Here is a 23,295-nt window from a genome sequence, read left to right as displayed (position 1 = left end):
GGTTTTAGGCTCAGATAACTCTGCTAATGAACAACTAAATTTCTAATTTAATTGAAATAACTGCACTGGACAGCACAGATACAGAAATTTCAGAAAGTTTGAATAGTACTGATCTATAAATATCTTCCAAGGAATATTCTCTAAATACCATTATAAGTTTTTGATTGGCATTTGGCAACAAGGACTCCAGATTGTATTCCTTGACATCTAATTGGAGAGTGGTCACCTCCACTGCCATGTAAACACAGCCCCTATGCCTTGGGCTGTGGACCTCCATTTCTGATGTGCAAAGTCCAAGGTGGCTCAACAGAATGCCCACCTATCTGTGCTATGAGGGAAGCCAAGGAGGTATCCATGGCAAGGCCAAGATCATCCCTAGGAAACTGCTTTGAAGCTACTTCAGAGCACAAAGAAATGGGCTTGATCCCAGAGTTCTACTTTGATCAGCACAGTTGGAACTGTTTGGATTTGAACAATTTTATTTTTTATTTTTAAGATTTTACTTATTTATTCAAGAGAGAGCGAGAGAGCACAAGCAGGGGGAGGGGCAGAGAGAAGCAGGCTCCCTGCTCAGGACCCCAAGATCCCAGGACCCCAGGATCATGACCTGAGCCAAAGGCAGGTGTTTAACCGACTGAGCCACCCAGGTGCCCTGGAACCGAACAATTTTAAAGGGTAGTTTAACCAGATGCTGACTTCTTCTCCCTGCACCCCACGCCCGGTGTTCTATTAACTTTGAGAAATGCTATTTCCTGGTGTACCCTCTAAGATAAACTATTTGGAAAAGGTACATCAAGATGACCAAATGAGAGAAGGTATAGTATGAATATGAGTCCCAGATAAAAGTAACAATTGCTAAAATCAATATGATGATTTCATATAAGTCATGTGATATAAAGGCAAAATAAAGGGAAAGTAATGGATAATAAAACGAGTATTTTGATATATAAATGCATAGGCACAGCCACACAAGAAGCAATAAAGTTATCAGTACCTATAAACAGAACTGTGTTGGTAACTCAATTATAACCAGCAGCACTGGTAACAAGATTCTTTGAGACAGGTGCAGTTCTTGGTCAAGTTTTAACAAAATAAAGTAGAATCTTCCTTTACTGATCTCATGGTTGTATTCTTGGAAAATTCAGTATATGTTAAAACTCTATAAAAAAAACGGATTTGGGTTTAAGGCTCAGGTAACTAAGTTTTTTTTTTTGAATGTTCAACAGAACATTCAAGAATCATGACATATGGAACAATTCTTTGTTGTGCTACACCTTCCCATGTGCTGTGGGACATAAAGCATCTCTGGGCCCTGCCCAGGGATTGCCAGCAGTACCTCCAATCATTTCTAAAACCATTGCTCCAAGCCAATCACATGAGTTCTACCACTCCCACCCTCACCAATAACTGGCTCATCAATCCAGGCTTCACTGTCAGGGCAGGGCCATGGTTGGTTTGAGAATAGGGAACATGACGTAACGTCAGCCAATGAAACACAGAGGAAGTTTGCTGGGGGCCTGGCAGGAAGTTTCCTAGGAGAAAACCACCAGGAAAGACAGTCTCTTTCTTTTTCTCTTCATGGTTACAAGTGGGTGTGAGGACTGAGAATTTTAAACTCATCTCAGAAGTAGCTGGAGGATGAAGCGAACAAGCAGGAGGGCAGAGCCAGAAGCACAGGAAAACAGGTAAATTCGGACTGTCACCCTTGGGGGTCTGCTCTACCTTGAGACTTCGAGTTACATCCATCAGTAATTTCCTACGGTTTAAACCACTTTTAATTTGGGTTTTGGTTTCCTGCAACTGAAAGCACTTTGATACATACATGAACAACTTCGCAAGACAAAGAAGAAGGCCTGGTTGAAAAAAAAACAAAAAAACAAAACCCAAAACAACAAAAGGTGAATATTGTTCCCGGACTTCTATACCAAGTATACACCAATGATACTTTTTTTTTTTTAAACCTATGGCAAATGAGCCTGCATGCTCTTATGTAAAGGAGCTACACCGTTCACGGCCGTGCAATTCTTCCATCAAGCAACAGGCATACCATGGAAGAAGAATGACCAACACAGTTCACACATGCAACCTGTTAGAACACGTGAAAGGTAAAAAGCTTTTAAATCTAAAAAGAAAAAATATAGCTACAGGTGAAAAAGTAATACTGTCAATATGTGTGTACAAAGAGTTCTACACAACATAGGAGGCACTGTGGACAAATGGGTAGTAACATGGATTAAGCCCCTGCTCTCATGAAGCTTGTAATTAGAGACAAATGAAAAAAAAAAACCACGTTTATTTAGTACGGTAATTGATGAGGAAATAAGAGGCAGAGAAATGGGGGGTCAAGGTTAACTAGGGAAGGTCTTCTGAACATGCCAGAGTTAGACCTTTAATTTTAAAGGCTGGCAATACTGAGACGATGTGGGAAATGGTGCATTATAGGAGGAGGAAAAGTTTTTAGGAATGTGGGTAGAAAATTTAGTAATGTATTGCTGTGATGGCAGCAGGCAAGATTCTAGATGACTTCACTGTCAGGTGCATGACAGTGGGGCAGAAGGAAAACAGAAACTTCTAATTGGGGATAGAGCTTCAGCTTGGAATCCCTGTTCTACTATGACCTATCTGTCTGACTCTGGACAAGTCACAACCCTCCCTATGTCAGTTTTCTCACTTTACAAAATGGTAAAATGTAGCTTGGGCCGGGGGGCTGACCGATGGCATGAGATGAGGCATGTTAAGTAAAATACGCAATAGAAAGGTGCTTGATCATGGTAGGTAACATCACTCTTGAATCCACAGGCAATTCACCCAAATTCGTTTCAGAGCACTTACAAGGCAAACATATGTGAAATTCAATATACCTGTTACATCAGGTTTGAAAAAAACTTTTTTTAAACTGGCAACTGCAACCTAATACAAAGAGCCCTAAATTAAAAGAAAAAAATGACACACTAAGAAAATGGGTTGTGATTAAGATACTCTAAATGCATTTATTGGTAGTATTACTGAATGCTGAATGCAGAGATTAAAATACAAAGAAATCAGCACTTAAAATCTTTAAAAAATGCAGTATCTTTACATATGTTAACCAATTCTGCTTATCAAGATTTACAAACATAAAGTGAATTCCAAAGCTTTCATTCTGAATATACTCTGATTTTGAGCTCTAGTGTTCTCCATTCTAAAGTCGGCTTTTATTTTGCTGTATTTTACCAAGTACGATTTATTTTGTTTCTACCCTAAAAACAAGACTCTGTGAGCTGATCCTGAAGCAGTCAGTTAAATCAGGAATTTTTAAACAGCTCTTTAAGAGAGGATAAAGCCACATGAAAGAAAACACCTCAATCCTACATATATAAATACAAGAGAAAATAGCAAGAAGCAACAAGAATCACAGAAATGTCAATCCTACTCTAAAGTATAATTTCTACCTGTAGCAACAATTCAATTAGCAGTAGCTTAGACACCTTTGTTCTAAAAAATAAAACCATTAGTTCTTTCACTACAATTTTCTGACTATACTCAGTGAATAATTATCAACTCTTTATATACTTTTTAAAAACTCAAGAATATGATTTATACATAACAGACTCATTAACAAAAGAGGCTGAAAGCTGCAATACAGTCTGGGGACTAGACTTCACTTTACATAATATTACCATCCGTAAAGAGCTGATGGCACCCAGTACAGTAGTGCTCAGCACTGTTACCTCAGAAATGCTCCATCCACTCTTGCATCAGAGAATTACTGATATGAATGAGACTGTTAAGACAATTCTAACAGGGCCTCTAAACAGGATTTCATATAAAATGAAATAATTATCAACTATGATACAGTTGTAACAACACAGCTAGCCTGTAGCACTGAATTTTTCACAATAATAGCACTACAGAATTACAGTGACAGATGTCAGAATTATCTTTCTCTGCTAACTACTGAGTCGAAAAAGAGTTTTCTGACTATATTTTTGATGAACAGGAGATCTTTGATATAAACACTAGGGGAAACTGGAAAGTGAACAAAATGAACTCAAGGTCTTTTTTCACAGATATTAACAACAAGCAAAGCAGTTTACAAAAAAAACCCCACCAAAACTATCCTATGAACAAATAAATATCAAATCAATCGTTTTTGAAGAAAATGTAGCTCATTTTCAAAAGTTCTGTTCAGTTTGTAACTAGACTTGAAAATATTAAAATAAACCAAAAACAGAATCCCACATACTGGTTTGCTATACAGGATGTGAAAAAAGCACTTCAAGTTTTAAGCTTAATGTTTCATTCTCTCCCCTATTCCCAGAAAAGAAAAAGAAAAAAAGGGGCTCTTGCAAAAATAAACAAAACCTAAATCAACCAACTAACAAAAGGTAATCACATAAGAAAACCTTTCTCTCTTTGAGCACTTCACTTTAGTTGGTCCCATATTAGGGTAAGGTTTCTGTAGCAAGACTCCCTAGTCTCTTCCTTTATCTTTCATTCTTCAGTCACCTCCATGTTTTTATCAAACAAGGCTATGTGAAGGCTTTCCTAACAAGTCGGGCTGAGTCAGAGGTAGCTTTAGGATGAAGTATACTTGACTATGGTATGTGGTTAGTTCAAATGAACACGTTGTTCGAAAAGGATTACAATACATAAAAATGCACAAAGAAAAAAATGTACAGCCCTCACTGCCTTGCACTAAGAGAAAACGTTTGAGAAACTCAGAACAAACAGTGGAAGCCAGGAAAGAGGCACTGGCCCCATCCCCGTGGGCTCCTTTAATGCACCAGTTCAGGCTGGTTCTCCACGAAGGGGAGCACCCCGCTCACGTAGTATGCAATGCCAAGGGACAGCAAAGCAATGACAAAGATCAAGAGCAACACCCTCCAGAAGCCCAGGTCCTCGACAAACTCCTGCCATGTGGTTCGGAAGCTGGACAGGACTCCTTCCCCTTGCTGCAGGTTGGGATTGAGGAGAGAATGGCTTTCCATGGCACTGTGAAAGGAGCAAAGACAAAGGAAAGGGGCATGAACAACACATTCCACCCATTTCAGAAAGATACAACAGCAACCACGTTACTTAGAAAAGACAAGACACAACATTTACAAGAAGAAAACTGACAAATGTGCTCTCATACATTCATGTATTGATGTGTGTACCTGGTAATCTACCTTCAACTGTCAATTAAGCTGCAATGATTATGTTTCTTGGTTTAGTATCCAGCAAAGTCAGAGTTAAAAATCCTTTTCTAATGAAAAGGTCCCAAGCAGAAGTCTTGACTGTAGGTCAAATGAATTGTTTCAAACTCCTAGTATCTAAGTAACCAAAGTGTGGTTACTTTAAATTTAGAAGAATTCAAAACAAAGATTCATAATTTAAGAATTCATGTTAATGAAAATAAGCAAAGATGGGTAAATCTGTAAATGATTTTTAGAGTCACTTTTATACCGTGTGTGAATCTTAAAGTTAAAAGGGAATTTTCATTAACTCAGTTCAATTATCTGACCAATAAAGGAATTACTTCCTTTAACTGTAATCCTCTAAAAACAGACACTTAGCTCAGTCTGTTGTACATCTGAACAGGCCTAGCCATTAGGAATTCTTCTTAAGAGCTTCCTCCAACTGGTGGCAGTTCTATCTTGTACAATAATACAAAATAAGTTTATCTCACTTCTGCATAAAGGCTGAATCTAGTCGAAAATAAGGTACCACAAGCCATAAAAACAATGATTCTTGATTCTGGTTTTCAGAACTCTATCAACAAGAAATATGACCCTTACAAGTAGAAAACAGGGTATCTGACTTTGGTATGTGGACGGCCATACTGTGATGAATTCAAAGCTCAGAGGGATTAGCACCCACAGTTATGTCACAACATGCATGTCCAATAACAGGGTATCATTTAGATTAATGCCACAATGACCATAATTCTATGTATCAACTATCTGTTGCTTATAAAAGGTAATTTACCACCCTTCCTGAACCCTTTCTCTTCATATTCTTCCAACCATCTGGGCATAGGACAATGGAAACGGAATAAAAGTGTCTTACAGTCTGGTTCATCATGCAAAAACTGGCATTTTATTTAATCCACAATTTTACTTTACTTCTTGACACTTAACCAGACATCCTTCAGCATTTACTAGTATTAGAGGTCTTCTCTCATCATAGGAAGCTGACTTCCTAATGGGCCACTCTGTTCGATACCTGAGCTTTTCTTCTTTCTATATTAAAAGATGTTTATTCCCTAAATAAGAAAAGACATTTTCAGTGGGAGTCTACATGAATACAAAAATTTAAGAAAACTGAAGCAAGTTCAAAAATAAGATTGGAACTTTGGGAAGGTTTAAACACATAATACCATGAATATATAAAGAAGTTCAGGAGAGGTTAATTTTGACTTGTATGAAATATATTGACTATGTCCGAGTTGATGTGATCTCATATTCAAAGATGTTAGATATAAAATGAGGATTCAGCTGAGCAATCTCTAGGAGCTCATGAAGCTCTGCCAATCAGAATTTTCCATAGTGACCTTATCCAGTGAAATGTTTTCTACTGAATGTGCGTGTGCAATATTTTTTTTTGTACGTGTGTCATCTACACTGTCTTTGTCATCCTATACCCACAAATTTAAAAATAACTAAATTAAATTTGGGATATATGGGGGAGTGGGAAAATTTCATCATCTTGATTTATAGGCCCTTAAGTTATGTCTCAGAGAATCCTAAGAGTGATGGAAAATACTAAGTACATTCAAAACTTGCTTAATGTTCTGCTAATCATCACACAGCTTTGCCACAATGCCACATGCTAGCCAATCCCATTAAGCTTTATTCCCTTTTTCTATTGGTATAATTCACATATAAAATTCATCTTGTACAATTCAGTGGTTTTTAGTATACTGACAAAGTTATACAACCATCTCCACTGATTTCAGAACATTTAATCACCTCTATAATCAACTCTGTACCCTTTAGCAATCACTTCCCATTGCCCCTTCCATCAGCTCCTGGCAACCACTAATCTACTTTCTTTTTGCCGATTCTGGGGACAATTCACATAAACAGAATTATACAATATATGGCTTTTTTGACCAGCTTCTTTTATGGAGGATGCTTTTATTTATTTATTTTTTAAATGAAAGTGTTTTAACGGAGGATGCTTTTAAAGCTCATCCACGTTGTAGCACCTATCAGTAGTTCATTCCTTTTTATGGTGGAATATTCCACTAGATGCAGAGATGACATTTTGTTTATCCATTTATCAGTAGATGGACTTTTGGGTGGTTTCCACCTTTGGGTATTATAAATAATACTGCTATAAACATTCATGTACAAGTTTTTGTGTGAATCCATGTTTTCAATTTTCTTGGGTATATACCTAAAGTGGAATTGTTGGGTCATATGGTAACTCTGTGTGGCTTTTTGAGAACTGCCAGACTGTTTTCCAAAGCAGCTACTCTACTTTACATTCCCACCAGCAATGTATGAGGGTTCCGGTTTCTCCACGACCTCAACAATACTTGTTGTCATTCCAACTTTTTGATTACAGCCATCCTACTGGTATGAAGTGGTAACTCGCTATGGCTTTGCTCTGTATTTCCCTAATGACCAATGATGCTGTCTTTAAGTTTTTTAATTTAAACTTCAACCATCACATGTCTACCATGATACTGAGGGGTACGGCAGCCAAGGAGTACAAATATTAGTAATTCAATTTTTTTAAGAACTGGCTTTACCCAACGCTATAAATAATACAAATCCTTATGCTAAAGGAAATGACAGGTATATGAGAGAAGCAGGAGTAAATATTTCATACGGAGCAGCTCAAATGACTCATTATTTCTACTACTTAGTAAGTAATCACAACCTAAGCAAGATAAAGTTAAAAAAATAAATAAATCTATAATAAAGGGAAAAAAAAGTATATTTCTGATAAGGAGGTGCCAAGACACTGGCTATTCACAAAATATAGCAAGCAAGGTCCCCAGAACATACCGAGCAAAAACACATTCTTGGACGTTTTTCATGGTAAAGAAGCTTAAAGTATTGGGCGCCTGGGTGGCTCAGATGGTTAAGCCTCTGCCTTCAGCTCAGGTCATGATCCCAGGGTCCTGGGATCGAGTCCCGCATCGGGCTCCCTGCTCCTTGGGAGACTGCTTCTCCCTCTGCCTCTCTCTCTCTCTCCCTCTGTCTCTCATGAATAAATAAATAAAATCTTTAAAAAAAAAAAAAAAAGAAGCTTAAAGTATTTATGAAAATAAATTTCAAGTTATTTTGGAAGAACACGATCTTTAACAAATAATAGAAAACTCAATGTTACCATATTGCTTATGGCATTCCGTCAATCCAGAGTACACAGGTGAGAGAAAAGGGCTTGCCAATATATCTTGGACTTCTTGCTTATTTTATCTACTTGTCAGCTTTCAGTGATAACTCATGACCAGCATGCACCATTCTAGAAGTAAAGCTCTAATTTCTTTGGACAGTAGTAAGTTCTTGAAAGTATCTAAACAAATAGTCCTAAGCTTGAGAATGGAATTCATGGTTCCCAAAGAGTACCAGCCAGCAAATGAAGAGGAAGGAAAGCAATCACCAGTACAAAGGAATCAAATTAAGGGTCAACTATAAAAAAAAAAAAAAAAAATAGAGGATTTCAATTAGAACTCATAGAAACAATGATCCCAACAGTCTAAGTGGACCATATGGTCCTATTTCCAAGTCCTGATCAGTCAAGCTACTGGGTCAACAGCTAATGAGGGCCCCTGAAATATATTCCACTGAAAATTTTGGGAAGAGACAATAGTAGGTTCATCATCTGTCCTACCTTGTAATTATCTGGAAGGCTGAAACTCCGTGGCAATCAACCAGACTCCATGCTAGTACAACTCAGTCTGGACTATGGACTTTACCTGTGGAGCTAGTGGGGCCAGGAGAAAAGACGATTTGTCACCTTTTCAGAGCTCCCTGAACCGTGTTGTAAACTGCTTCGAGACGAGAAATGACGAGATAGTGAAGACCCTGTCAGTTACTACATCTTAGCATCAGTTACTTACAGGAGCCCAAATTTCATTTGTTCCACCTCATGGGAAAGTGTACTTTCACTTTCACATTACTGAATTGTGTGCTAAATCTTCATTTCTCTCTTCTTGTTTTACTTTTCCTCAGCACTCCGCTTTCCTGCCTTTGAAATGGCCTTTTTGGTCTTTTCTAATACTGTCCAAGTTTCTAGCCTTATCTTTCTCCTCCTCTCTGCAGTTCCATTTGGCTCGTGACCTGCACTTAAAATTCTCAAACTCCTGCTTCCTTCCCCCACAACCAGCTCTTAACCACCTCTTCCCCCTTGTGCTGACAATACTGCAGCCTTCCTTGCACAGGGACTAAGAGAACATTACGTGCATGTGGGCACGTAGTACTTTCTGTTAATAGCTTCTCAATTGTAATCTGGAGCCATACGGACCTATATAAAGTTCAAAGAAAGTATCAAAGCTCTGTACTTGAAAGCAAATAAATAGAAAGCTCCCAAAGTTGTCATAAAAGATCCAAAGACTTAAAGTGACTTGCCCCTTAAAAAACTACATTGTTAAGTACCTTTCACTCTCAGCTGTCTGCATGGTCTCCAGTTTTGAGTGAGTTCCTCTGTTAAACCCTTTTACCTCTTGTTCTTCCAAAGATTCCAGCAATCGGATGACATCTTTATTCACTCCTCTGCGCTTTGCCAGAACCAAGGGTGTAGCACCTTGATGATTACTAAAAAAGTTCATAAATATAAAGAGGTCATCATAACAGTTGGATTATATTGTTAGTACCCACTTGTGGAGATCTCAGTGACAAAGGCATGGGCCGAATTAACTCAAAGCCCAGAGCAGAACCAATGGTTGAACTGGAACTTGAATTCTGAGTAAACCTATTTTTTTTCCTTATAGGGAAAGAGGAAAAAGAATATAGAGGCAAAAGAGTAAATACATGAGAATAAATAAAAGAAAAAGAGGACATTTTCTTAGAAATTAACTGGAAAGTTCTAGATTCTAGATTCATTCTTACCTGACATTTACATTTTATGGCAATAGAGCATATTGAAAAAAAGAAAAGTCTAAGAATTAAAAACAAATAAAAGCCCAAAGCAACCAAATAAGCTGCTTTGGTTCACCTACCTATTTAACACTAATAAGAGAAGACAGCCAAGTAACAGTGACTCCCATAGCCAATTCCCACCACATTTGTCCATCACATTTGCTGTCTTTTTCAGATTTAGGGACCAGTAAATCACAGCAACATGTAAGTGTAGTCTAAATGTCAAGCTCAGTTTTAAAGATGGTCTCACATCTTTTCCACTCTAGAGACAAGGTATCACTAAAACAAACCCTTCTTCAAACTGTTCAGCATAAAAAGGACTCTGAGCCCGAGAGATTATGAAGCTAGCATGGTATATTATATGACAGAAGACAAACACTTGGGAATCAGGCAGAACTAGGTTCAAATTCCAGCTGTGTGACCTCTTTGTTTAAACCCTTCTTGTCTCAACTACTGCATCTGTAAAATGAAGATAACACCGACCTCAAGAGCTATTCATTCTAAGGATTAAATGAGCTAAATAAACACAGTGCCTGGTCCATAACAGATTTCCAGCAAATGTTAGTTCTTTTCTTCTTTTTCCCTTATCTGACAATACACAATTATTGGTAGCAGAACCTCACCACTGTTTTCATAGAAAAACCTGCACTGCTTCAGCATAAATCTAGAAGTCAGTCTCTTGTTTCCTCACTCCCCTAACAAGATTACCTTGTCCTCCATGCCTTGTGGAACTTGTCACTGCAGATGATCAACGAGAAAGCAGAATCGACAGACTCTGAGACTGGACCACTGGCTGACAAACTAACGGGAAGAAATGACTAGATTTCAAAAACCACAGAGGACTTACCAAATATCAATTTTGAGTCCATTGGAAACTAAGAACTGAATAGTATCCACATGGCCACAGAGATGCAGGGCTGTGTTTCCTTGATAATCTGTGGCCAGAAGATCAGCACCAAATTTATGCAACAGTTGGCAGATGTCAACGTTCCCTCTAGCTGCTGCGAGGTGAAGGCCTGTTCTGCCCCTGCTGTCACGAATATTTGGGTCAAAGCCGCTTTCCAAAAGCCGCTTGGAATAGTTAAAGTCTCCATCAATACAGGCTTGTAGCAAGGGCACATTAGTCTGAGACGAATCATTTACAAAAACGTAGGACATTATTCTGATGGAGCAGATGGACTATGCCTGTAATGAAATATGAGGTGAGATTCGGTGAAGCCAAACTAAATGAAGACAATGAAGTCATTTAGAGAAGCACTATTTCTTACCCTTCTTGGCCTCCTGCCTCTAATAAATTACCTCACCAAACAGAAACAACAACAAAGTTTTCAATTATATTTTATTTCTCAATAAAATGTCTTATTTTCTTCACATCTACTTGATCAAAATTGCAATTAAATTACTATAAAGCTTTATTTTGCTTTTCATTAAATAAAAAGATTAAGAGAGATTTTTAAAGGTAAGCAAAATATAATCACTTAAAGTTCATTGCACTGTCAGAAGACATACATAACATGATCCGTAAACTTCAAACACACGCTACTGCTGGTAGAGATTCTTATTTAAAACAAAGTAACTCTCTTTCACATATTTGCCTTTTATCATATTTGATATATTCTACATAGCTCAAAAGTTAACTAAATCAGCAAGAAAAAACAATGAAATAAATTAATTCATATTCAATAAAGACCTGCTGAATGTTCTGTCTATAGCACAAACTTCAATTTTCAGGGGAAGGAGAAAAGCTAAGAAAAGCAACAAACTGAATTTAAAAATTGCAAATACCATGAAATCAATTCAGACTGTCTCTTACAGTATTGATTCTATTCTGTGGTTATCTAAATATCTGATTTTGCCAAACTCCCATTGTCTGAAGACTGAGAGATGAAGAAAAACAGGTCTGTCTGGAAATTCAGAAGCAGGACAAAGGCAGCAATCCCAGCTGTGCCCACCCCACAGATTTCATCCATCCGAGTAACCTAGCCTCTCTGGCGCATCCACACCTCTTTCACCGATACTTCCTTGCCCCAGCAGTCTCTTCGTCTGTGTGTGTGTGTATGTGTGTGTCTCCCTGACCTCCTCTTGGTTCATTTAAGGAAAGTTCAAGTCTGACAAAAGAAACCTTACTAAGAAATTGAAGAGAAAATAAAGAAGAAAACAAAAGAACAAACAAAAGAAGAAAACACAAAGGCAGAGACCAATGTGTTTATAGAGATGACTCCCTCACTCTACAGTCACAAAAGCTTAGTCACAGATAGGGTTGGCTTGTAATTTGTCAAACAAAGTCTTCTTTCTGGAACACTGATGGAACTGGATGTTAGACCAATCTATTCTTGTGTCTGACCTCAAGGGGATTCAGGAAAGCATGGCTTCGGAGTTTGGTGAGATTCCTGGCCCCCACTCCTTTTGGCCTGGTTTCCCAGCAGAGCCACGGCCCCTCCATACATGAGCTACTTGCCCCTAGAGCTCTGCTGCCTCCACGGGTTCTCTGTGCAAAGGGGAAACATTCACACACACTGAGGGCCTGTTCCAAGCTAGGCATCATACCAAGGGTACCTAATGTATTTTATTTCATCTTCCTAACAACTCTATGGTAAGGGTTATTATACTGAATTTTAGAAAGGAGTCATTGAAAGATTTCAAGCCAAGGAAATGGCATGGTCTTACTATATTAGTCTTTCAGAAAGATTACTCTGTCAGCCACAGGGAGACGGTAGATTAGAGGGGGTCAAGGCCGGGGACTGGGAGATGATCAATCAGCAGGTCACTGCAGAAATCCAGTCAAGAAATGATGACAGCCGGATCTGAGGCCGTGTTAGAGAAAAGGGAGCACAATGGAGAGGGACAGAGAAGACAGAATTAGCATAACTTAATGACCCGCTGCATCCAACAGGTGAGAAGGAGTTGTTAAGGCTAATTCTAAATATGGGAAAAATCTGCTGAGGATTAAGAATTATAGAGATCAAGATAAAACAGACTCCAGATTATGACATATATAATGCTTTTTAAAGAAATTAACCCATTGAGAAGAAATTGCTCATTAAAATAGTCAAGAATTCTCTTTAGAGGGTAGCCTCTCTATTTCCCCCTACAGTATTCCCTGGATTAGATCACTAAAAAGGACAAAGCTATCAGAAGCATTTTTAAAAAACTAAAATACCACATATCAAGTGCTTTTCAAGAGATAACATGTTTTGGTTGAATTCTGTAAGAATAGATAATGAAAAACAAGCTACTTGATATTTTTGTTTCTAACACAGTAAGAATTCTTGTGGTTTGAAGACTTGGGATTCTTTTGAATGTTGGCTCAGTGGGAAAAAAAAAAAGCTTTCCTTGTTTATTTATTTTTTTAAGTGAGAATAAATATGGTGTATTTTTGTGTCCTTGAGAAACTAACTTTACCCCCAAATTTAATAAGGCCAATGATAGATAACATTTTTCATCTTGATCACAGAACTGTATCTGCCTTATATAAAGCAAGGCATCGAAGCTTTCACATACTCTGAGGAAGTTGACAGCAGAAAAATACTCACGTAAGCCTGAAGATTATATCTTTCTTTCAGTGGTCAGCCAGCAGTTTCTCTGAATTCTTAAGAAGGTTCAACAGAATATCCAGAAATGTGACAGCAAGGATCTACAGTAAATAAAAACTTTAGTTATAACAAGGGTGTGACATGAAGTCTAGCTGTTCTATTAAACACAGACAAGCTGGTGGGGTCTGTGAATATTCTCCAGAAAATCTATGGGTAAGGCATCGATTTGCGAGGCCAGTAGTAACTGACAAGTGATAAAATAGGGAAAAGGGAGAACAGAAGGCCTCCTAAGGAGTGGCTCTGTTGCCCACAAACAAGAACGCATGGTCAGAAAGATAAAAGAAAAAGAATCAAATTATGTGTCATCAGCAGAGAACAAACTGGACTCTGAAAATCCATGCTAAGTCCCTGGAATTCAGAATGCACATTTTTCACATTATAAATAGTGGTTAGATCTCAGAGTAGCCCACAAAAGCATTTCTAGAAATAAAATGCTATTTGCATGGGGGAAAAGTAAAAAGAACCAATACTTATATCTAAACCAAAGAGGACACATTTAAGAAAAAATATTTCTAATCCATCCTGAATGCTGGTACTTAAATCTCCCCATGAGATTGATCCTCTGCCCCCTTTGCTTTTCAGTGTGAAAGAAAAATTGGCCCAAATCTATCTGTAGCCTTTTCCACACGCCAGACCCTGCTTCTCCTGAAATGTGCTGCTGCCTCACCTTCCTGCTCTTGCGGGGACCCCCTCAGGTTTCCCCTCTGCACTCAGACATCTCAAGTACCTTGTCTGCCCCACTGTACTCTTCTTGTGAGGGACTGTGGAACAAGGGCCATGTACAGGCAGTAGGGACCACAAAAAATCAGTACTAATTCATGAAACTAAGTTACTATGTGCTCAAAATATGGCAAATACTATGCTAAGTGGTAGGATATAAAGACTAAATCCCGAATTTGTAGCTCAGGTCGAGACTCAGATTAAGCTTTTACTGGTCATTCATGCTCAATTTTTATCAAATCCCTTTAAATAAACTTATATGAGAAATAATTAATGGTATTTTATGAGGCTCCATTTAAATACATTAAGTCAGGTTGTATCATAAGGGTTACCAGTGCTAGACTGGAAGATGAGGGCTGACAAATTTTATGTACCAATTTAGACAAACTTCAGATTACTGAGCTACTTAATTTCTTTGCACAAATATTCTGAATTCACCCAAAGTATAGTACCTTTACTTTCTTATCATGACCACTTGGGGCTGGATCTTCATGACTAAACCTCTAATAGATGATTTTCAATGTTAAAATGGTACAGGTGTTAGAATTCTGAAGATAGTAGGGTTCGCATTACGAAAAGGTCAAGCTTTGCTTCTCATTTGGAGACAGAATTATAGATTATATAGTTACCCCTTCAAATGACCTGTTAAATTCGTAAGAAAGTTCCTAAACTGGTGGTGACCAGAAGGGGAGTGGGTGGGGGATGGATTAAATAGGTGATGGGGATTTAGGAATGCACTTGTTGTGATGAGCAGAGTGCTGTATGGAAGTGATGAATCACTATATTGTATGCCCAAAATTAATATTACACTGTATGTTACCTAACTGGAATTTAAATAAAAACTTAAAAAAATTTCACAAGAAAGTTTCTTTAAATTCACAAGACAATGCTTCTGCCATTTTCTTCTGATGACAAGCCCCAAAAGAAAGTACATTTGATCAAATTGCAGATTTATGTAATTTCAAACTTATTATTACACAAATGCGTTAGACCTAATTATACTTGAAACCTCCAAGAAGATCTAAGACCCCAATTAGAAGTTAATCACTAGAAATCTATTAACAGCTTCTCAAGAAGTTATGAAAGTGAGTAAAACTTAGAACACATATTAACTATGGTTCAAAGAGTGAAGAGGACTAAAGATTTTTAAATTAAACTTTTTGAGATAATTGTCGATTCACACGAAGTTGAAAGAAATAGTACACAGAGATCGTGTGTACTTTTACCCAGTTTCCCCTGATGTTACTATCTCACAATACTATAATATCACAACTAAGATACTGACATTGCTAATTAAGATCTAGAACATTTCCATCACCGCAGAGCTCTCTCATATTGCCCTTTTACAGCCACACCTACTTCCCTCCCACCCCCACCCCACCTTATCCCCTGGAAACCACTATCCTGTCTTCCAGTTCTAGAATTCTGTCATTTCAAGAATGTTATATAAATGGAACCATACAGTATGTAACCTTTTGGGTTTTTTTTCACTCAACATAATTCTCTGAGGATTCATTCAGGTTGTTGTGTATATCAATAGTATCATTTTTTCTATTGTGGAGTAGTGTTCCATGGTATGAATGTACCACAGCTTGTTTAGCCATTCACCTTTTGAAGGACATGTGGTTGTCTCCAGTCTGGGGGTGTTATGTTAAAGCTTCTAAAACATTCAGGTACATATTTTTATGTGAACAAACATCTTCATTTCTCTAGGATAAATGGCCAGGAGTGCAACTGCTGGTATGGAGGCTTAAAGGTTTGGACTGAAAGACCGTTGATGGGGCGCCTGGGTGGCTCAGTCGGTTAAGTGTCTGCTTTCAGCTCAGGTTCTCATCCCAGGGTCTTGGGTTTGAGCCCTGCATCCGGCTCCCTGCTCAGCGGGGAGTCTGCTTGTCCCTCTGCCCTTCCCTCTACCTGTGCTCTCTCATGCTCGCTTGTGCTCTCTCTCTCAAATAAATAAAAATCTTAAAAAAAAAAAAGAGTCAAGTCTGAAGGTGCCTACTGTCCCCATGCAAAAAAAAGGAAAGGAAAGAAAAGAAAAGAAAAAAAGAAAGGTCTTCTTTGGGATCATCTGTCTGGATGGCTCAGGCAACCAGGACAGTGAGAGGTTTTTTATGGAAGAGTTTGTTGGATTAAGCATTAATAAGGGCCCTGGTATTTACCAAAGGTAGTGTGTAGTAAGAACCACTCCACAAGTAGAGTTAGAAACATGAATGTGTGATTATGAACACTGAACTGGTATCTTTCAAGATCCAAAGAGGGCTGAGTCTGTTCCCCTGTAAATGAACATAAAAGCGAAGCATAGCGAAGACTGCTTTTCAAGGTAGGAAGAGCAGGAGAGAGAGAGAGAGAAGATATGGTCTGACTTCCTGAGGGACTACTTTCCGGAGTGTACAATGCTCCAGAGACGCAGTTTTTCTAGTGTCAGAGGCTGTTTAAAGAGCTTGGCTACCTCACCCAGAATGTATCTGGAGCTAGACTGCTGGGGTTTGAACACCGGTTCAGCTACTTACTAGTTGTGTGACTTAAGTACTCAAAAATTAATAGTTACTACCTTCCTGAGGATGGGCACAGCTCTGGGGAGACAGTTCTTTATGTACTGAAAACAGCCTGCGTGGAACACTGAGCACTGATCCCCTGCTAACAGAGCAGCATCTAGCAATGGGGTGACCTCTAGTGGAGAGTAAAGAAGTCCAAGAAAGGAAAAGAGAACTGGTTCCTGGCAGGGGAAAACCCACAAGAACAGTCAATTGTGGGAACAGTCAAGCCCCAGAAAATCCTCTCCTTGTTCACCATGTTCCTAAGGGACAGTGTCCATGAGGGACGGTGACTACTTCAGAGGCCAATTCCATGGGATTGTTAAAAGGAGAACTCTGGGTGGTCACGTCTTGGAGGGTTGGCACAGCCTAAAAGACTTCATGAGAATGGAGCCACTCATACTTGAGGATGGAGGAGTCTCCTAGATATCAGTAACAAGAGCTCCTAATACCACACAGCGCTTGTCTCAATCCAAATGACAAAACAATAAGGAGGTTTTAGTGGAAGCATGTGAGTCACTGACCTGATGGGAAGTTCTAGTTAATAATCTTTTTTTTTATGTTAATATTGGGTCATAACTACATAACTTTAAGATAGTATTCTTGATGGTTAAGAGCTAATGGAGAAAACCTGTCGTATTTTAATATATACTCATTAAGCCTAACTTTAAATTGGTCTTCTATATCTAATATCACCAACCATAATGTATTTACTTTTCATTTTGAAAGGCCACTGGGAAAGGCAAGACTAAGTGCCATATTCTTGGTTCAAATGGAATGACACTATGCCTACAAGCAACTTTGATTAGAGATCAAAGAACCAGACACTTCAGCAAAATGCAAGGGAAAAATGGCATACCTGGAGAGACACATTATCAGAGGGGACTGCCTACATTTTCTAAAGTCATAGAAAAGTACTAAAACTTAAGAGCATATATAGTAAATGGAAACCCAAATCTGGATTCTCTATACCTCATGTGGTTATTCTTAACCTTTTAAAAGGATACAGTTGTTTTAAAATATAAAAATAACCTCAAAGAACCATAAAATAAGAACTTCCAATGAAGTCATTAAATCCTAACTGCTAGCACTTTAGAATTACTGTTCTTAAAATCCAAGTGCTGTACAGATCCAGATATTAGGCAAGGGGAAAAAGCCACATCTAAAAGAAATCTAGCTCTGCAGAAGTAAAAATTTTAACAATTTAATTCCTTCTCAAAACGTTAATAATATATTTTTTCAGCCTGCTTATCTTCAACAGCTGTATTTCCCTAATAGAGTGGTCTTAATAATTTCCAAGGCTCAGAGAGGTTAATGAGTCTAAGGCCACACTGCTGTTAAGAGTGGGCTTCAAATTTAGTCTACAATATTTCTAATATGCCATGCCACCTCTATATAGTTATCCAAGATAATCAGTAGAAATGGCTCATACAAAGCTCGGTTGCATGTTCACAACTGTTTGCAAAAATTCCTGCCAGACCTTGTCTCTAAAATGCAAGAAATGGGTCTGAGATGTCTGTGTATCTATCCTTGCAGATTACATAGTGCCTGGCACATTTTTTTTGAAATCAAGACATAGGAGAATCCAAATAATTCTTTGTGGATTATACACTCAATTAAGCTCATCTTAACAAGATTTCATTTTTTAAGATTTTATTTATTTGAGAGAGAGAGAGAAAGAGAGATTGAACATGAACAGTCTGAGGGGCAGAGGGAGAAGCAGACTCCCCACTGAGCGGGGAGCCCAATCCGGGGCTCGATCCTGGAACTCCAGAATCATGACCTGAACCGAAGGCAGACGCTTAACTGACTGAGCCACCCAGGCACCCCCATCTTAACTAGATTTTAAGATAACATTTTTATGACCAATTCTATAATTTATTGTAAATTTATTAAGAAAATAAATATGAACAAAGAGAAGAAAATATAGGTTACCCATAATCCTACCAACTAGAAATAACTATTATTACTATTTTGGCACTATGGTCCTCCAGCCTTTTTTTTCCTGTATGAATATATATTTAATTCATACTATAAATATAAATGTTAAACTTTTTTACTTACTATATCATGAACATCCTTCCACATTACCGGTCTTCCAAAAACAATTTTTATTGGTTGTATTCTACAATACTCTATAATTTTCCATAATTTTCTTACTAAATTCCTTAGTACATTAAGAAAAATTTGCTTTGCATTTTTCCTCTTACCCGAATTTAAACTCATTGACATTTTAAGCCAATCAAAACATAGTCTAAGAGGGGCGCCTGGGTGGCTCAGTTGGTCAAGTGACCACTCTTGGTTTCGGCTCAGGTCATGATCTCAGGTTCCTGGGATCAAGCCCTGCGTGGGGCTCCCTGCTCAGGGGGGACTCTGCTTGTCTACCCCTTTCTCTGCCCCTCCCCCTGCTCACTCTCTCTAAAATAAGTAAATCTTAAAAAAAAAAAAAAGCATAGTCTAAGAGACTTAAATTTTAAAACAGTCTTTTTGGTCAAAATCTGACTATCATAATAGATTCTCAGGCAATGTATTTAAAAGATGTGACACGGATCCAGTTATAATGTGGAATTAGTCTTTTTTTTTTCTTTTTTAAAGATTTATTTATTTGAGAGAGAGAGCGCATGGGGGGCGGGGGAGGGACGAGGGAGTGGGAGAGAAATCTCAAGCAGACTCCCTGCTGAGACCCGAGCCCCACTTGGGGGGGGGCTGAGATCTCAGATGACCCTGAGATCATGACCTGAGCCAAAATCAAGAGTCGGACGGATGCTCAACCGAGTCACCCAGATGCCCCTAGTCTTACTTCTTTATGGACAGTAGTTTTACTTTGACAGCAATCTTGATGCAACGCTTGCTTTGCTCACAATAAAACGTCAAAGATTCTGGTGTACAGTTCATCTTAAACTACAGTTCACTTTAATTTGAATCCCTTTTAGAATCCTTACTTACCGATTTTTTGGAAGATTGTCTTAAAAGGGCCGGGGAAATAAATTCTCATAGATTGTATGGCTAGAATCTCAATTCTTACCCTTTGAGGTATCTGGGCAAAATATGTGGATATTTGTTTTGAGTTCTTAAAAAAGAAAAAAGGTAGCCCCCTTTTTGAAAGCATGGAAGTAAATTAAAAAAAAGAATTGAGAATATTATCCTTTAGGCTATTCCAGCACCATGAAGAACAAGTAAAGGAGGAAGTTTATAAGTAGAACCTTCTGAATTTTACTTCCAAGTCTCAAAAATAACTAACAGAAGTTCAAAAAGAGTAATTTTTAGATATATCTGGATCTACTATAGATACATTTTTACTTTACATCTCATTTTGTGGTATTTCCAAGTCTAACTTGATTTGTTTAAAATTCTCAATGTTGTGATTTCTTCAATGCCAAGCTACCGATTACTTCATAATTAAAACTTTATTAAAGCAATAAAGGTGAGGTTAATTTGAAATGTGTGAATTACAGAATGCTACTAAAGGTCAGTTCATTATGTTTAAGTTCATATAATAACTGAAAGTAGGCTAATCAGGCATTACTTAGTAAACGTTCTCAGGAAAGAAAGCTTAATGAAATAAAAACAAGGATTTGTTCATATGTCTGCTATTACTATGCAACTGCTCAGCAACATGAGATACATAATATTTAACATTTATTAAGTTATTATATTCCAGGCACTATTTAAGTGTTTTTCCTGGAATGACTGATTTAATCCTCAGATAAGCCTTATATATAGGGTAAGTACTCATTTTATGGGCAAAAAAAAAAATGGTACCAAGTTTGCTTTCATATGATTCTTTTTCATATAATTAATTAGTTTAGGAAATTTTTCATCAAAGATTACATAAAGGGAAACATTAGTCTAGCCCACACACTCTGAATTAACTCCTTATAATAATTTCATTCAAAGCAAATTTTTCGAACTGCAGAAAAATAAATACCTGGAAATGTTTCTTTCTTTACAGGAAACATCGGTCACATGTTTACAGGAAACATTCAGTCATATATTCTGAATTAACTCTTTGCAATCTTCTCAAAGTAATCTTTTCTAAGTGTGAGAAAACAACATCAAAATATTTGGAAGTATTTTCTACTTTATAGGAAGTGACTAAATTCCTGGAGTCATTATTCTCATGTATTTCTTACTCATTGGGATAGCGAGAAAATACCTGTCTAAATTTTTCTTTCTCATCATCAGAAAAAAAACAAAAAACAAAAAAAACAAGGATTTCTGATATATATTTCTTCCAGTGTTTGTGTCACTTGTATTTTTGCATTATTTTAACAGTTCAATTCAACTTTTGGAAAAATATTGGCTTAAAATAAAAATTAATTGTTCACAAATGGAGTACTGGTACCGTGGGTATTTTATTTTATTCTAATATCTTTCAATATTTTCCAAAATCTTTACTGTGTAATTTTAGCCTGTTTAAAATTCTTAGCAAGGGACTTGCCCCCATAGGAAGTCTTCAGTTTATAATTTGTAATTATATAATAAAGATAGTAAGTAAGCACTGGAAGGTCAATCTGAAGTCTTTCATGCATATGTATTATTTTTGTAATAAAGTGATTTTTTTTTTTTAAAAATCAGGTTTTTCCTGTAACAGCAGCACTTTATTTATGACCTAATGGTGCCACCTTGTGGCCTACCTGGGCTTCAAGTGCAACTTCAGCATCCAGGACAAGAATAGAGCAAGAGGAGGGAGCACCTTGGAAGTTTTTGTTTCGTTTTTTTCTTTTGTTTTTGTTTTTAAAGTTTACTTACTTACTTACTTATTTTAGTAATCTCTACACCCAATGTGGGGCTCAAACTCACAATCCTGATATCAAGAGACCAGTGCTCTACTGAATGAACTAGCCAGGCTCTCTTCTCTTTGTTTTATTTCAGTTACTTACCATTATCATTCTCAATAATTCTTAACAAGTGAAAAATCAGAGTTGAGATGAAGCTCAATTTTCCTTAAAAAAAAAAAAAAGTTTACCTAACATGATGTTGCATGTCGATTATACCTCAATTAAAAAATTAACCAAGCAAATTAATAGCATAAATATGATTCCAGGACTATTGGGAGATCTAAATCTCGTTAAACCTCTTAGCAGACTTCATGTATACAAAATTAAAGTGCTAAAAAAATGACATTCCTGGGGTGCCTGGGTGGCTCAGTCAGTTAAGCATCTGACTCTTGATTTCGGCTCAGGTCATAATTTCAGGGTTGTGAAACCGAGATTCTCTCTCCCTCTGCCCCTCCCCCCTCTAAAAAAATGACATTCCTACTATTCATTTATTTGGTGTTATTTAAAAATACAGGAACTACAACGGTTGTAAATTACTCATTTTCTAAATAGTTCACAAAATGTAAACCAGATTCACCTCAAACAGTATGAAGGCCCAAGACTCTGTTCTTAGGAGAAACTTGAATACTTCCATAAAGTTTTTATGGCCAGGAAGGCCATTTAGGATTATCCAACCCAATCTCCTTATTTTACATATAAGGATACTGAGAATCAGAAAAGCTGTAACTTAACATGCTACTTTATAAGCAAACTACCCCTTACCCTCAAGATTCTAGCTCCATTCATGATTCACAGCGGAAATACAAGGTACGTTATCTTCAACATAACAGTTTGTCACAATTCTATTGTAATCTGTCCCCATCTAGTACTTTAAATTGTGCACCAGATGGATGCTAGAACATACAGCATCCTTCACACAAAACATCCATTCTAGTGACATAGGATGGACAAGGGCCCTCCCTAGGCTATACAAGCCCACAGAGGATCTCGTAGACTTCTTTTGAGGTGTGCTCTGATTGCATGTGAAGCTACGTGAATCGCTGTGGTCTAGAGCTCCATACTGCTTACAGCGATGTCCTGTGTAGACCCTTAAAATTCAAGAACTCCTGACACATCACTATTAGACCCACATCTTACCTCACTTATTCCAACCTCTAGGGACCCTGGTAAATAAGCATATACGATGAAAAAAATGACTGAAGAGAGGACTAGGGAACCAACTTAACCAAATAGCCTCTAAAAATGGCATGGTTATGTATAGCCACAAAAGGACCACCATTTGGGGTGTGAGACATTTCCTCTTTTTCCTTAATTCCCTAAGAATCAAGGATAAGACCTTTGGTAGGAAGCAAGTAAAAGATGAAGAGTAGACATCTGAGACTTTAAGGGAAGCCTTTGTTTCCTTGCCTGCTGCCCCCTCCTTTGGACTAGGGGCAACCTATTTGGGAGAGGCATCTTCTGATACCCAGAGAAAAGAAAATAGGGAATGACATACAAATGACTCTAGGTTCAAGAAAAGAGAAATAGGGATTCTTTTTTCCCTAAATTTTTTAGCCCATTTTAGGAGGATTAAAAATAAGAATTACAGGAAGAAGTTGTATTTTTTGGC

The 23,295-nt window shown here is 37.6% G+C and overlaps 1 protein-coding gene across 2 annotated transcripts in view; it reads right to left on the bottom strand.

Moving 5' to 3' along the window:
• Window positions 1-3,000: 3,000 nt before the first annotated feature.
• Window positions 3,001-23,295, bottom strand: part of ANKRD46 (ankyrin repeat domain 46) — a 35,004-nt gene continuing 14,709 nt past the window's right edge. The window contains exons 1-5 of one of the 2 annotated variants that reach the window (XM_028111804.2): window positions 20,834-20,940; window positions 13,589-13,689; window positions 10,903-11,240; window positions 9,573-9,731; window positions 3,001-4,974 (exon numbers count right to left, since the gene is read on the bottom strand). In XM_028111804.2, coding sequence (XP_027967605.1) covers window positions 4,758-4,974; window positions 9,573-9,731; window positions 10,903-11,213 — 687 coding nt within the window. In that variant the 5' untranslated portion in view covers window positions 11,214-11,240; window positions 13,589-13,689; window positions 20,834-20,940 and the 3' untranslated portion in view covers window positions 3,001-4,757. Of the gene's footprint in view, window positions 4,975-9,572; window positions 9,732-10,902; window positions 11,241-13,588; window positions 13,690-20,833; window positions 20,941-23,295 lie in introns of those variants that run through there. The other variant, XM_028111796.2, reaches the window with a different exon arrangement.

The sequence above is a fragment of the Eumetopias jubatus genome, unplaced genomic scaffold (assembly GCF_037043125.1).
Source record: "Eumetopias jubatus isolate StellerSeaLion01/CBP00866 unplaced genomic scaffold, mEumJub1_p1.0 scaffold_4, whole genome shotgun sequence".
Lineage (NCBI taxonomy): Eukaryota > Metazoa > Chordata > Mammalia > Carnivora > Otariidae > Eumetopias > Eumetopias jubatus.
This window is presented reverse-complemented; position numbering and strand designations above follow the sequence as displayed.